Below are 15,000 nucleotides of genomic sequence, written 5' to 3' on the forward strand. Positions count from 1 at the left end.
TACTCTGATGGAAAGAGTGCGCCCCTTAGCGGATAATCCATGAATTGCAGCGAATTAAAAATATTAATTCCATGTCTTTTATGCATTTTTTTTCCGCTTTCAAATTATCCTGCGGGCCTGATCGAACCTCCTTGGGGGCCGGTTCCGGCCCGCGGGCCGTATGTTTGACACCCCTGCTTTAACCAAATGAATCCCAATTGAAAAAGCATATCCAAGTATGTAACCTTAGAAGTCAAAAACAAACACTGAAGTGCATGTCACCGCAATGTTCATAATGTGCAATATTGTATCTTAAAGTATTAAAGCCCAACCAAAAAGTATTTACAGTACGTTATTATGAAAACAATGTATTTGTTTTGAAGTATTAATGCCCAACCTAAAAGTATTTGCAGCCCCAGCCCCCTGACTAATGCACTCTATGATGAAAACGATCTCTTTTTTTGTGTCTATGTGTAATAGGCGTGGCCGAGGCGTGGCTGACGTCAGAGTTCAAAAGACCGCCGCCATTTTTCAAAATGGCGGATGAGCCGGAGGCTGGGCGCGTTGGACTGCTGAGCTGCTCAGAATTGACGATTTCCCGAAGAAAGACCCGACAAACTTCTTCCAGGACAATGCAGCGCGTTCGGTACTTTGTCTTTTGGGGATTTCGTAGCCCCAGTTCTCATTTCAAGAGTGCTTTTTGACGGCAACGTGCTTCATTGGCGTGATGTAGCCCCGACGTGGATGCAAACACAAATGTTTGCTAGCAAGTTGGCTACATTGCATCACCTATTGCTCTTAATGTTTAAAAAGAAACCCTTCCATTGTGTGTTTCAGTCCCTCAACGAGTACAGACTGCTGGGAAACATCAAGAATGTGGCCATAACGGCCAAAAAGGAGCAGTTTGTTGGCAAAGTGAGTCTTTTTTTAATATCTTCTAATTCCTCTACCCGTGTAATTGGATTGGATAACTTGATTCATCCCGTATTCGGGAAATTTTGTTGTCACAGTAATGTTTAGATATCAGCGACCAGTGTTCACGGCTTTCCTAAATTAGCTTGTTTAGCATCATGATACACTCCAATTTTGAATGAAGACACTTTAACTGGGTTGGCGTTGATTTTTTTTAATAGCAAGATCCTGTGTGGGTAACTCACACTAGTGCCATCAAGTGGAGGTGTAAGGAATAAACAGTACACTTCTAGAATACGTATATACCTTTGCCCTTCCTTTCCTAAAGGAAGACTTCAGGGCTTGGACCTTTTGATTTTTAATTGTGGTTTTGACAAAACCTAAGCGAGACCTTCATTCAACCGTAGCGTAGGGGTCATTTTTGACTCGTTTAAACAACCATTTTTCCTCCGTCTAAGAGCTTTGTGAGACCTATTTTATTTTTTTGATTGAATGGGAGTCATTTGTGCATCAAAATGGTTAAATAAGCAATGACATAATCATGCTGTGGTGTTTTGCAGAGGTTTAAAGCCACGGAGATGGTGGAAGTTGTCCAAATTTACAAGACCAAAGAAGTCGTGTATGACGTAAGACCTGTTTTTCAGGTTATTTGATTTATTATTTTCATGTCGTGTACTAAAAATACTCTTTTGCTTCTCTTCAAGGTCCACCCAAGTTTACCAAATCAACGCTAAAGAAAGGTGACTTTGGAGCGTGGCACAGCCTTTGACACCAACATCTTGAGGGCCACCTATCCAGTATGTTTTCCATATCTCCCACCACATCTGAAAAGAGAGATGGGTCCTTCTGATGTTGGTAAAACCTAACTTAGTAATCTTTGTTTTTTGGTCAAACCTTTTGACCTAACTGACCCCTAGTCTATTTTTTTTAATGTTGGACTTAGTCTATTGTGCTTTGACCCTCTTTTTTTCTCCCCAGAATTCCATCCAGTGCCAAGAAGAGATTCATCAATGGAAACACCACCTCATCTTTAAATGCTGGAAGATCTGTGAACTTCTCAATTACCCCATTTTGTGGGAAAATAAAACCTTTAAAATATACCCATGTATTTTTCTTCATAGAACTAGCAAAGGAATGCAAGCAACATGACATTTTAGAATTTTTATTCAAAGAAATACATTTGCACACTTAGGATCACATTGATTGGTGTAGCTGGTGTTCTCCACCTGTAGACAAAAGCAACATTTAGAATAAACACCAAAAAAAAAAAGACCATTGAGGGTCTTGGGTCTTTTTTCTCAAGTGTTTTAACAAAGACAAATGACACTCAAATCTCTTTTATTGAAATTTCTGATGAAAAAAAAAAAAGAAATCCTCCTCACCTTAGGGATCGGGACATCACCTATAAAATAAGAGGGGGTTAGTAAATTGCAACTTTAGTCAATAAAATAATGTGAGATTGGAATGTTTTGACTTGGATACATTACAATATAAACCGGAAATAAGCTGCTTCCGGTAGCCAGCGCTATCGCATTTCGATCTTAATCCATATGAAATACATATGCATCTGACGAAATAGTGCATGCTTTATGTCTAAAATACAGAAATAGCACTCGTTACTGACACTGCGGCGTAAGAAACGATGCGCCAAATAGGCGGGAAAATACGGTATTAACCTCAGAGCAGAGTTCAGAGACGATGCATCATCTTCAAGTGGGCAACCTGGGAAGATCACCTGGTCCTACAGGGTCTGGACATCACCATGGACCTGGTGCATGCAAAAAAATAGAGCAAAAGTTATCATATACAGAGACTGGAGATTCAACAGATGTGTTTAGGTGGTTTTTTTTGGTCATTAGTATTACCTTGATACCTTGGCCCAGTCTCCTCTCCCCTCAAGGGTGTGCATGGTTCTGGACACACGGGAACAGCTTCATCTTGATTTAACCAAGCTATTTGGGAAGTGCAAACAATTATTACAGGAAAGAGAAATCTTAAAGTAAATGATCAAGATAAAGAATGAAAATAAGTTAGTGAGTGCTCGGTGCTAATTTCCCCTTTCCAGACAAAGCGATTCAATATACAGACTGATGTTTAAAAACTAGGAGAAAGTCGGCTTAACCATTTTGGTATCAATGATTTTTGTTTAAAACAGAATTACAAATTGGAAAAGGGCGTTTAGCAATCGCAGTGAAAACTATCATTACATTCAACACACCTTCACCTGGCAAACTGACCGTTGATATCTCGGCTTTGTTTGATAAAATTAAGTCTTCCCCCACGACTCAATAATGGAGAGAATACGGACAAAATACTTTTGAAGTCAAATGTCGTGAGGCTAATGCTAAGCTAGCTAGTGGCATGCCAAGGAGCCCATACTTCAAATGTCGACGGTGTGTTCGACCTGGCAATAAACTAACAGATTTGTTGGCGTTTTGGCTCAATTGATTCCTAAAAAAATCTCCCGGTAGGGTGTTAAAAATGCACATAGGCCAGTAAATTGCTCTAGTCTAGGGCTTACCTCGTTTGGGTGCTAGTCGTTCGACCGACGGCATGGAAATGGCTGCGCTAAAGGGCGAGATGCTGCGCAGGTGCATAATTTAAGCACCTGCGTCACCAATGGGCGTAACCACGCCCATAGGAGGTGATTTGTCCTCCCGACTCAATGACCATGTTTGGAAGATGACGTACTATAGTCGCCATTTTTGTAGTCTTGATGCTGTAAAAGAGTGTGTTCGTTTTTTTTTTTTATATATAAAAAGCCTTACTTTGCATGGTCATTTTAAAAAAATAAAAAGCCTTACTATACATGGTCATTTTTTACAAATTAAAAAGCCTTACTATACATGGTCATTTTTTACAAATTAAAAAGCCTTACTATATACTATGTCGTTTTTTTTAAAGAAAAAAAGCCTTACTATATACACTTTGTCGTTTTTTAGGAAAAAAACCTTACTATACTATGTCGTTTTTTAGGAAAAAAATTGAGAATTGCAAAGAGAGGAATTGAACTCATTCCTGATTTGAACTTGAGTCCACCTGAAGTTCTGACCCATTGTCTTTGCCACTGGACCACAGTGACTTCTGAAATGAAGTGATTGGAAGTTATATTTATCCTTTTCATTACCTCAATAAACAATTTGTGAATTGCAAAGAGTGGAATTGAACTCACTCCTGATTCCCACCTCAAGTTCTGAACCAATATTTTTGCCACTGGACCACAGCAATAACTAGGAGAAGAATCAGAAGTCAGATTTATTCTCCGACTTTCTTAGCCTTACCATACTATGTCGATTTTTTAAAGAAAAAAGCCTTACTATATACGTATACATATACATACACACACATATATATATACACACACACATATATATATATATACACATATACATACATATATATATATATACATATATGTATCTATATAATATGATATACATATGTATGTATATATGTATATATACATGCACACACATATATACATACATATACATATATATGTATCTATATACTATGATATATGTATATATATGTATGTATATATATATATATATATATATATATATATATATATATTAATATCAATAATTTGACATTTTCAATTAATAAGTGTATGTCCCGCATTTGTAAACAAAAATCCATATGAATAAGTCAAACACATGCATTTATTGACAAATAAATACAAAGTAGAAAGCTTATATAAAATTAAAATTTAGCAGGACATTCAATAAGGACACATTTACAATGACAGCAAACTGAAATGCTTTAAAGTTAAAATGAGTGACGCTTCTATAACGCAGTTTGGTCAGCTACGAATTCTGCATTTTCAGTGCTTACCTGAAAACTTTCTAAGTGCAAATAGCTTTTACTACCAAGCTTCATACGACACACTATTGATAGTAGACAGACGATGCAGATAACATTCTACTCAAAAGCCTGCTGCACTACGCACGTTAATTGCAATGTGAGTTAAAAGTTTAAGAGTAGTATTGTACTCAGGACAAAGAGTGCAGTGCATCCTTTGAGAGGGCAAATGTTGGTAAAAGCTCGGCTCGGATCTTCCTTCGTGATCGCAAGCTGTTGTCTAGTATCAGTCTGCATGCAAAACCAAAAAACACATCGAGCGCTTTTCAGAAGACTCAAGACTTGATTTCGATGACTTTGATGAACGGCAGAGGCTTGTTGGAGGATGTTGACAGCTTGAATGGTTTACTGCCAAGAACAAAAATATTTCAAAGCCTTGACTTTCTAAAGATGATCAAGCTCATTTTGATTACTAATGGTTTCACAATATGTCTATAAATTTGACGGTGGTGTCAGCCATTTTCCAGAAAATAACATACACAAGAGCTTTTTAATATTTGTTGCATTGAGCCATCAGTTTTTTATTGCCTACCACTCAGATTGATCAGTTTAAATGTGTTTATTAAAATAAATATTAATAACTATCTTTGAATAATTGCTAGCTGCCTCCTTTGAAAAATGAACACATACAAGGAATTAATCTATTTTTAATCCAATAAGTAATAAATTCAATCTAAAGTGATTAAAGTTCATTGTACTTGACCTCCACTTTTTAAATTTAAAAAAAAAATACTTATGAATCAGTAGTCTCTTGTGGTGCCGCAATATTTATCTAGCATAAACATCAATAACATTTTTTTTTCACACCATGGTAAAAAATAGTTTAAAAAGTTGGTACTATTATTTGATTAGATTCGATAACATTATTCATACCGTATTTGGGAAATGTCATTGTTACAGTAGCAAGAGGGTCAGAATGCAGACACAGCAAAATACATTTTAGACATAAATAGATAGGTTATAAATAAATATATGAATAAATGTATGTTGATTGATTGATGTCTAATACCTTTGTTCTTGGGCAATTTATATTTAATGTATCATTATTATTATTACAAAAAAAAGTGCTTTACTTGGTGTAATGTGATGAAATGTGTTAGTTACCTATACACAATTTGTGGGTTGCGCTCCGATGAAAGGTAAGAAGTGCTTTTCTGTCCTCCCAAGAAGTAGTCCATCTGGTCATGCATCTCTCGGTTCTACACAAGCACATTGTGGCGCATCAGATAACGTGCAAAGATAAATGCTAACTTCCTCAAAACTAGACAATGCTCCATTTTGTCTTCCCTGTATCACCTCCCTTGGCACAAAGGTGAATTTATCACCTCATTGGCTTTGAATTCCAAATCAATAAAGCAAAGTTGGCTTCCTAAGGTGCGGTAGAAGAAGAAAGAAAGACTTTCCTACCTCAGCTTCCAAGAAAGCCACTTTCTCCTGCAGCTCTTTGATGACGCGATCTCGCTCTTGGATCACCATGCGAGAGTTCTGAAGCTAAAATTGAGCAAACAACAAGTTCAAAACCAGGTGCAAATACAAAGACGCCTTCTTTCTTCCAATGAAACGCCATCCCACCTGCTCAATCATGTGTCTGACTTTCCTCTGCTGGCTTTTCAGCATGTCATCCAGATGGTGGATTTTCTCCCTGAGAATGGCGACCTCCTTCTCCAACTCCTCTGCTCTGAACAACAACACCCACACACATGAAATTGAGAGTGGTCCTCAAATTACAACATCCGACTTGTTTGCGGTGGAGAAAAATCCTGACCTTTGCCCTTTGGGGCCCGCTTCTCTTATGCGCCGTAACTCGTGCAGTTCATCCTCTCGCTGGCGTATGGTTTCCCTCAGGGTGGCGCTCTCCTTCTCCATGCCCCCCAATAACCTCTGGAGCTCATCGATACGCTGGTCTTTCTTGTCCACGTCTTCCGTAGTGTTTTTCAGCTTGACCTCCTGATCGCTCAAACGCTCTCTCAGCATGCTGCCTTCAGCCTAGAGGCGGATTGGGGAATTGAACTCGTATGAGGGGGGTGCTGGAGCCTATACCGGCTGACTATGGCTGAGACGAACAACAATGCACAATCACACCCAAACCTAAGGGCAATTTAGTGTTCAATCAGCCTACCATGCATATTTTTGGAATTTGAGAGGAAACCGGAGTACCCGGAGGAAACCCACGCAGGCCCGGGGAGAACATGCAACTTCCATACAGGTGGACCGACCTGGATTTGAACCCAGGACCCCAGAGCTGTGAGGCCGACGCGCGAACCACTCGCAGCACCGGGCCGCCAGGAATCTTTGACATTAAAATTGCAAATATTATGCATACAAAATGCAAAAACTTGCATCAATTTATTTTTTATTTATGATTATTGGTTATTTATGTTTGTTTATTGTTGTTATTTCTGCACTTTTTTATGTTGTTGACTCATTATGTTGACTACTAATTTATTTATTACTTAATTATTGATTATTTATGTTTGTTGTTGTTATTTCTGCACTTGTTTATGTTGTTCACTCCTACTTATGTTGACTACTAATTCATTTATCATTTATTGATTATTTATTTATTAGTTTTTGTTATCATTTATGGATTTTTTATCTCTGTTTGTTTGTTGTTGCTATTTGTGCACTTGATGGTGAAGCTTTCAATCTCATTATACTTGTATAATGACAATAAAAAGCATTCAATTCAATTCTTTTTCAAGAATGTTGAATCTGAAATGTCCTCTGAGAAAGTCTGCACCGTTTTGTATGTAAGGTAACAACTTTTAATGTCACCTGCAGCCTTTCTTTCTCCTCCTGGTGCTTCTTCTCAGCGTCTTGCAACTGCGCATACAGGCGCTTGCTGACTTCTCTCAGATTAGCCCTCTCCGCCTCATCGTCCGTCTCCTGATAGACACAACAAAACAATAAGGACACGAATACTTGTGCACTGATGTCACGTAAAACCCAGCAAGCGAGCGGAATGGGCTCGGCCTAGGAGAAAGCAGGCGTGTTTTTATTGTTGTGCGTCATGGAATGGCTCCTATTTCTGCAACTGCACTGTGACTCACTGATACAGTAATGGGATCATCCGTGGCAAAATAATGAGAGAAAACACAACTAAAATGGTGAATACAAAACCAAACAAAAAACATTCGAAAACACACTCTCGGAATGTGGGAACAATTGGGAAAGCTTAAAAAGGAAAATGTGCTAGCTGCAAGCTCATTCCGTGTATATGTTATGAATGATGAATGTTAAGACCAACCGTATGTATACATGTACATCTATGTGTATGTATGTATATATACACATATATATATATATATATATATATATATATATATAAATAAAATTATATATGTATGTATATTTATATATATAAATAAAATTATATATGTATGTATATTTATATGTTTGTATGTCTATATGTATATATATACATGTATATGTATGTATATATATGTATATTTCAGCAACACGCTTATTTATTAACTTATTTATTACCAATTTATTTATGTCTAAAATGTCTTTTCCTGTGTCTGTATTCTCACCCTCTTGCTACTGTGACAATGAAATTTCCCGAATACGGGACGAATAAAGTTATCTAATCTAATCTAATATTTCTCCCCATTTTAATCCTAGCTCGTATTCAATTACAGTGACTACTATTTCAGCCCACACCTTATTTTTATCACTGTTTTTGGGGTTAAATTCCAAAAGATCATTTTACTAGCATTGTCTGGAAAAGAATAAAAAAAGCTCACCTGTCCGTTGCTTTTGGTTGCGGCTTTCTGGCTAGAAGAAGTCATTTTCTTGAATGGAGATGAAACCTTCCAACTGTTCGTGTGAACCTGGTTTAAAGAGCGAAGGAGAGGCAAAGTCAAGCAGACCTTCATATAAGGGAACAACCCCCTGATGGGCCAAAGTTGCGCACCTTATTTTTGGATGCCATCTGCTCCCTGAGTGTCTTCAGGCAGTACCGCACCTGTGCCAAACGTAAACAAACGGTTCAAAACCTTTCTTTGTGTGTGTAAATAAGAGATATAGCAAATAAGAAACACACATGTCAACAAGGGTAGTTGAAGGACTGACCTCTTGTATCTGTGAAACTTCATCTGACAACATCTTCAGACTCTGATTCTGCTTTTGATTTTCTTCTCTGCGGGCTTGCAGATAAACCTAGAACAAATAGAACTTCGGTCATACTGAACATATGGACGTTTATTTTTATTTTGTTCTTATTTTTGGTTCACTGGTTGACTGCATAAATGCTATGTTGCTGATTTCGGTGTTTCAATCAAATCAATCAAAAGCCTTTATGGTCATCATACACAGCTGCATATAACGAAATTGGTGGTGCTACTCCACAAAGTGCGTTTTTTCAGTAAAAAAAACAACCTTATATAAGTAATATAAAAATATAAAAGGTCACATCCTGGCAAGGTAAATTCTAAAATATTGCACAATCTAAGATATTGCACATTGTTTTTGCACACCCCAAAGTTATTGCACAGAAGGGATTGTGTGTCGTGCTAACGCTAGTTCAGAGTCCTGATGGCTGTGGGGGGAAAAAAAATGTCCCTAAGTCTATTTGTGAGACCTGTAGCGTCTGCCAGGGTGGTATGGGTCCCTAACAATGTTCCCGGCTCTGCTGTGGTAGCAAGGGTATGGTTCATGATTTGGTCATTCATGAAATTATTTGAATTTCTTGATATAGCAGGTAAAAAAACTTTGCTTTGTCGGAAGTGGGATTCAAACCGATGCATGCAGAAGAGACTGCAACCTAAACAGAGGACGTTCAACCACTCAGCCATTCTAAGATTAGCAATGAAGCTACAGATACTTTTTTTGCTCCATACATCACCCACCTTGATAACCTCGACTTGCTCCTCTGTAGATTTTACTGGTTCCGGGGGGAGAAGTGTCCGCTCGATGGGTGTTTGCACCAGCGCATAGGCGCGGCCGACAGGCTATAGAAATAATAACAGTTATTGAGAATATTGTATGAGCTCTGATAAGAGTTATTGAGAATATTGCTTGAGCTGGATGGGTGTGTTTTCAAATATTCACAGATGTGAATGAACGAAACATGGATGAGGTCACCCAGGAGGAGCTGCCGCATTTTTGTGATTGATATTGCAAAACAATACTGGGAGTTTCAATCACTAACATATTTAAATGTGAGTTGAATCATGTCAAAGGCTGATTTCTTCATGTTTCCATTGCAAACACCATGAAGTTGGGAGGGGCACACACGCATACGCAGTGGAACAGGCGGGAAAAACTTATGAAACTCAGCGCAAGTTTGGCACTCGTCTGGGTTATGTGACGAATTACTCAAGAAGTCCTGCTCACGAAACATATGGGAACCTCCCTTGATGGGAAGCAGATGCGTTTCTTTACACGCATGTGAGCATGTTATCATTCCTAATACATTACAGGAACCATGCAATGTCAATTCCGCAGTATGCAAGTCAACCACAATATAGGACCTTTTCATTTTAACCTCCAAAATGAACACGAAGTAAGAATAAAAGTAAGGACTACATGACTTGGTGAGATAAAAACATGGGATTCTCCGTGTTACATTTATTTTATTTTTTTTACAACTGTGCCACATAATATCAAAATATCTTGACGAGAATGGCATTTAATTCCAGGTTAGAGCATTGCACTGTCTGAATTACAATTAAACAAATATACTATAATACAAGGCCAAATAAGATTTTTAATCATTCAATCATTTTCTGAACCGCTTATTATAACGAAGGTTGTGGGGGGTGCTGGAGTCTCTTTTCTCGGGGTACTCTGGCTGGTTGAACATTCTAAATTGCCCCTCAGTATGAGTGTGAGCATGAATGGTTGTACGTCTCCTCGTGCCATGTGATTGGCTGGCCACCAATTCAGGGTGTCCAACACCTCGTGCCCAAAGTCAGCTGGGATAGTCTCCAGCACCCCCCGTGACCCTTGTTTGGATAAGCGGTTCAGAAAACGAATGAATCAATGAATGAATATGGTAGCATGGCATCTTCACAACACTAATAATTTTATAAAAATGTATTCATTTATTTATATTTTTATTTTTTTATTTATTAACTTATTTATTACCCATTTAATTATGTCTAAAATGTCTTTTCCTGTCTGTATTCTCACCCTCTTGCTACTGTGACAATGAAATTTCCCAAATCCGGGATGAATAAAGTTATCTAATCTAATCTAATCTAAAATTAGACCCCATCCACAAATCTTACCTTATCTCGGTGTTGCTGCTCCGAAACACGGGCTGCTTGGTTCTGGTCGTGTAGCGTGAGTCGCAGTCGCCTGCACCCCTCCTGGAAAAAGCAACAACAAAACCCACAGAGAGACCGTTATGGGATGGAGAGTCCGACTGGCTACAATTTCCAGAAAGCAAAGGAGAAACTGAGTCACTAAATGTAGAAGTCGAGGTAGGGAGAGGGCTGGCGAGAAAAAGGGTGGGGGGCTGCAAACGTCAGAAAAGGAAGCAAAAGTATTTGAGGCTACACAGACACACAGTGTTTGCTTTAAATTAGGCAAATTGGACGTCATCGGTCGGGATGGAGGCACATTTCTGGGCAATGTGGACTTAAAGATTTCACGTCAGACTCGGCAGATGGCGAAGCCGCGCGGTAACAATAACACAGCCAAAAAAAACACAAACACAAACTCCATTTTTCTTTTAATTTTCTGGAAGGAAGCCACTTTGCAGGAAAAGCCTGGGTCAGGAAGCGAAAGGGCGGCTGTGTCTGTGTGTGTCCCAGAGCAGGGAACTCCCCCAAATCAGCCCCTTGTGTATATGTGCATGCGGAGGATACGAGGGAGGAGGTCAACGACATTATATAACACATTCCGAACAACAAGTCTTTGACAACAGGCCAAAAAAGGAGACACACAACATGCAAAGAGAAAAATGACTGCAATTTCATGTCTGTAAACACACAGGCACAATAACTAAAACTTACGTCAGAGGATTGATATCAAATCATTGGCACTAAAAGAGTTAATATGTAATGGAGTAGGTTAAGGTGAACAGGTGTATTGTTTAATGTGTGTTATGGGTGGTGATTTACGTACGTGGACGAGGGTGTAACTTCAACTGCCTGTTAACACGATCAACTCGACGGTCACTAATTGACGTCTTTGTCCCTCCCAAAGTGCATCCATCAGAGCATTTCATTGGAAATGTCAAGTTTAACAACTTGACGGAAAAATTTTAATTGACGGTGTTGACATTTTTTAGCTTCGGAGTTCACGTTAATTTAAGTCACGCTTAAGAGGAATTTGTGTAAAATATTCTGTAAAACTGTCACCCAAAATTAACCGCTTCACAGACGTCATTTATTGACTGGATGCCATTACTCCTCTTAACATGGTAACCTAAGGCCAGCCTATTTTTCTGATATTTGGTTTCTTGTACAAATATATGTCACAAAACAATAGGCTTGCTTATTCAATGGCCCATCATTATTTTCAAGCATTCCTGTGTGGAATTCAGGTGTTTTCCCCATATGTTTCTTCCGGGCAATTCAGGTTCCTCCAACATTCCAAAAATGAAGACTAAATTGTGCAAAAGTGTGAATGCTTGAACAGTAAAAGGATGGAAAGACCATTTGGGTTTATGTTGTTTCTTATCCATTTGTCAATTTCATATTATTAAAGTCCTTCCAAAAACATAAAATTGTGTGGGAATTATTTGTGTTTCGAAAAGACGAAGATGGCCACGGGCTAAAGGAAATGGGATCATTTTCAATATATAACTTAATATTTATGAGACCACTACTCATCCCTATTTTACAAAGTCAAAGTACTTTTGATTATTTACAAAGGTTTCTTTGCGAACAGTCGTGTTATTTATTAACTTTTTCTGCAGTGTTTTAAGTTAATAATAACAATCATAATAGTAATAATTATTTTCATTCATTTATGCACAGTGACTACATTTGACCTGTACCAAATTTTACAGACAAAAAAAATAAAAATATTAAATCCCTTTGTAGAACTAAAGCTTCTGCCTTGGATATTTTTTTAGGGTTTTAATATGGTAATGTTGATTATCTTTTTAAGGTGGTACATAAAGAACTAATTATTATTATTTTTTAGATCCACTGTTTTAAGAAATTAGGCATCTACTGTATTTACTCTTAATTTTTATGCCCTGTTAAATTATTACCCAAATAGTAAATAAAGGGGATAACTAAACCTCTTTAGCTTTATTCATTTTCTGAACCGCTTATCCTCACAAGGGTAGCGGGGGTGCTGGAGCCTATCTCAGCTAATATGGGCACCAGATGGGGGACAACCATTTATGCTCACATTCATACCTAGGGTCAATTTAGAGTGTTCAAGCACCCTACATGCATGATTTTGGGATATGGGAGGAAACCAGAGTACCCAGAGAAAACCCACACAGGCCCGGGAAGAACATGCAAACTCCACACAGGGAGAAACCACCTGGGATGGAACCCCTTGATCCCAGAACTGTGTGATTTCATTTCAAAGAACTGTTGCTTTTATAATGGTACAGGAAAACAAAGGGAAAGGTGGTCAGAAATAACCGAGCAAGAACAATACAGAAGCAGTTGAAAAAACAAATAGGGTATGAGGGGGGGTTGCTCCTACTACAATGTGAAAAACAGAAGTTGAAAAGTTCCTTCTTTTTGTGTGCTAAAGTGCACTCACATTACATCTCGCTCTGATGGAACATTTGAGCAGAGGATGGGAGGGTGTTCAATTAAGGCGGGCGAGAGAAACAGTGGGACAATTGTTGGGAAGGTCTTACGCAACCTGAGCGCTAAGCTATTTACACATGCACATAAATGCCAGCAGCTGTAATACTATACAGCCTTCACTGGACAAAAGGAGCAGTGGAACAAACCTAAAGGGAAAAAAGCCCACATAAAAACACAAGGTGAGACAGTGTAAACATCGACTCCATAACAGGGCAGAAATGCGAGCCCGGGATGGCAGGCAGACACCAACAAAGGGCACAAAAGATGGTGAGCTACTTGCAGGCGGGCTGCCTACAGGCTTTAAAAGGCGAAAAGGACACTTTGTGCCTTATTTTGGCATCAGGAGAAGGCTTTTGCTGAATGATGTGAGCATAAGGCAAGAAATCCCCAAAAGCTCCTGCTGCATCCCATGCATGACAGTATTGCTTCTCATTAGAGTGAACTTGTGTGTGTGTATAAGTGTGTGTTTGTGTACTAAATCACTCTCCTGTCTCCCCTTTCCACCTGCAGCACAGATAGCATCAATCTCAGCCATAGAACAATCACAATTGTTTGTCTGTTTTACCTGAGGAACTTCATTTTTTTCCACAGGAGGATGCCCTGTCTTGTCACTACTTAGTTTGTGATGTTATTTTTTTCTTATTATTCTTGTAAACACTAAATTTGAAGTCCTATTCTATGTCATTTGTGAACCGATCTTCTTGAAACTGGGTAGCCGTGTAGCATGGGTCAGAAAATATCTAACCTTGGTGCCTACTTTTTGGAACAGTGCTGTTTAATTATTGTGGAATTATAGAATTATAGAAAAAATAAAAATATTGTTGTCTGCGGGATATGGGTTTGTTTAGCCCAGGGTTGCCAGATTCCGGTCCCCGGGCCCCCCTATCCTATCTGTTTTCCATATCTACCACATCTACCACACCTAAAACAAATAATTGAACTCATCAGCAAGCTGCGTGTGGGTTTTCTCCAGGCACTCCGAGTTCCTCCCACATTCCAAAAAACATGCATGGTAGGCTGATTGGACACTCAAAATTGCCCCTAGGTGAGTGTGTGCATGGTTCTCCGTCTCCTCGTGCCTTGCGATTGGCTGGCCACCGATTCAGAGTGTGCCCCGCCTCTGGCCCGAGTCAGCTGGGATAGGCTCCAGCACCCCCCCGTGACCATAATGTGGTTCAGAAAATGAATGAATGATTTACATATCTATATATTTTTTAAATACCCATTAAAAACCACTAAAACTATCATCTACCACACCTGAATGAAGTGATCGAACTCATCAGCAAGCTCTCCAGAAGCTTGATAAGGATCCTGATTATTTCATTCAGGTGAGTTGGTGAAGGGAAACATGGAAAACAGACTGGATAGAGGGCATTCTTCAATTGAGATGGTACACATATGCTTCTTTGCGACAGCCGGCGCCATTGTGCCACACCCACTTAAATTGGGGCCGTCAAGTTCTACAAAAACTTGAAGGTCCAAGACCTTGGAGGAGAAGTGACCTATGTAGGCAATG

General features: G+C 38.9%; 1 protein-coding gene and 2 long non-coding RNA genes across 5 annotated transcripts in view; 1 reads left to right on the forward strand and 2 right to left on the reverse strand.

The window, feature by feature from the left end:
* The window catches only part of LOC144073581 (uncharacterized), a 2,795-nt gene extending 804 nt beyond the window's left edge, over positions 1-1,991 (forward strand). Inside the window, exons 1-5 of one of the 3 annotated variants that reach the window (XR_013300110.1) lie at positions 1-625; positions 817-894; positions 1,452-1,517; positions 1,596-1,761; positions 1,870-1,991. The exon at positions 1-625 is cut by the window's left edge and continues 804 nt beyond it. This is a non-coding gene — a long non-coding RNA (uncharacterized LOC144073581). The remainder of the gene's footprint in view (positions 626-816; positions 895-1,451; positions 1,518-1,595; positions 1,762-1,869) is intronic. The other 2 variants (XR_013300111.1, XR_013300109.1) reach the window with 2 other exon arrangements.
* A 46-nt stretch (positions 1,992-2,037) lies between these two features.
* On the reverse strand, positions 2,038-3,698 carry LOC144073580 (uncharacterized). The gene is made up of 5 exons (XR_013300108.1): positions 3,413-3,698; positions 2,757-2,843; positions 2,568-2,659; positions 2,274-2,293; positions 2,038-2,117 (listed from the first exon to the last, which is right to left on the reverse strand). It is a non-coding gene; the product is annotated as an uncharacterized LOC144073580 (long non-coding RNA).
* An 840-nt stretch (positions 3,699-4,538) lies between these two features.
* Positions 4,539-15,000, reverse strand: part of tuft1a (tuftelin 1a) — a 12,569-nt gene continuing 2,107 nt past the window's right edge. Inside the window, exons 2-12 of the mRNA XM_077599343.1 lie at positions 10,989-11,069; positions 9,606-9,707; positions 8,830-8,916; positions 8,672-8,722; positions 8,502-8,588; positions 7,531-7,641; positions 6,521-6,741; positions 6,328-6,433; positions 6,163-6,246; positions 5,860-5,954; positions 4,539-5,103 (exon numbers count right to left, since the gene is read on the reverse strand). Of these exons, the coding sequence (XP_077455469.1) occupies positions 5,031-5,103; positions 5,860-5,954; positions 6,163-6,246; positions 6,328-6,433; positions 6,521-6,741; positions 7,531-7,641; positions 8,502-8,588; positions 8,672-8,722; positions 8,830-8,916; positions 9,606-9,707; positions 10,989-11,069 (1,098 nt within the window). The 3' untranslated portion in view covers positions 4,539-5,030. The remainder of the gene's footprint in view (positions 5,104-5,859; positions 5,955-6,162; positions 6,247-6,327; positions 6,434-6,520; positions 6,742-7,530; positions 7,642-8,501; positions 8,589-8,671; positions 8,723-8,829; positions 8,917-9,605; positions 9,708-10,988; positions 11,070-15,000) is intronic.

This window comes from Stigmatopora argus, chromosome 4 (assembly GCF_051989625.1).
Source record: "Stigmatopora argus isolate UIUO_Sarg chromosome 4, RoL_Sarg_1.0, whole genome shotgun sequence".
NCBI classification, from domain to species: Eukaryota; Metazoa; Chordata; class Actinopteri; order Syngnathiformes; family Syngnathidae; genus Stigmatopora; species Stigmatopora argus.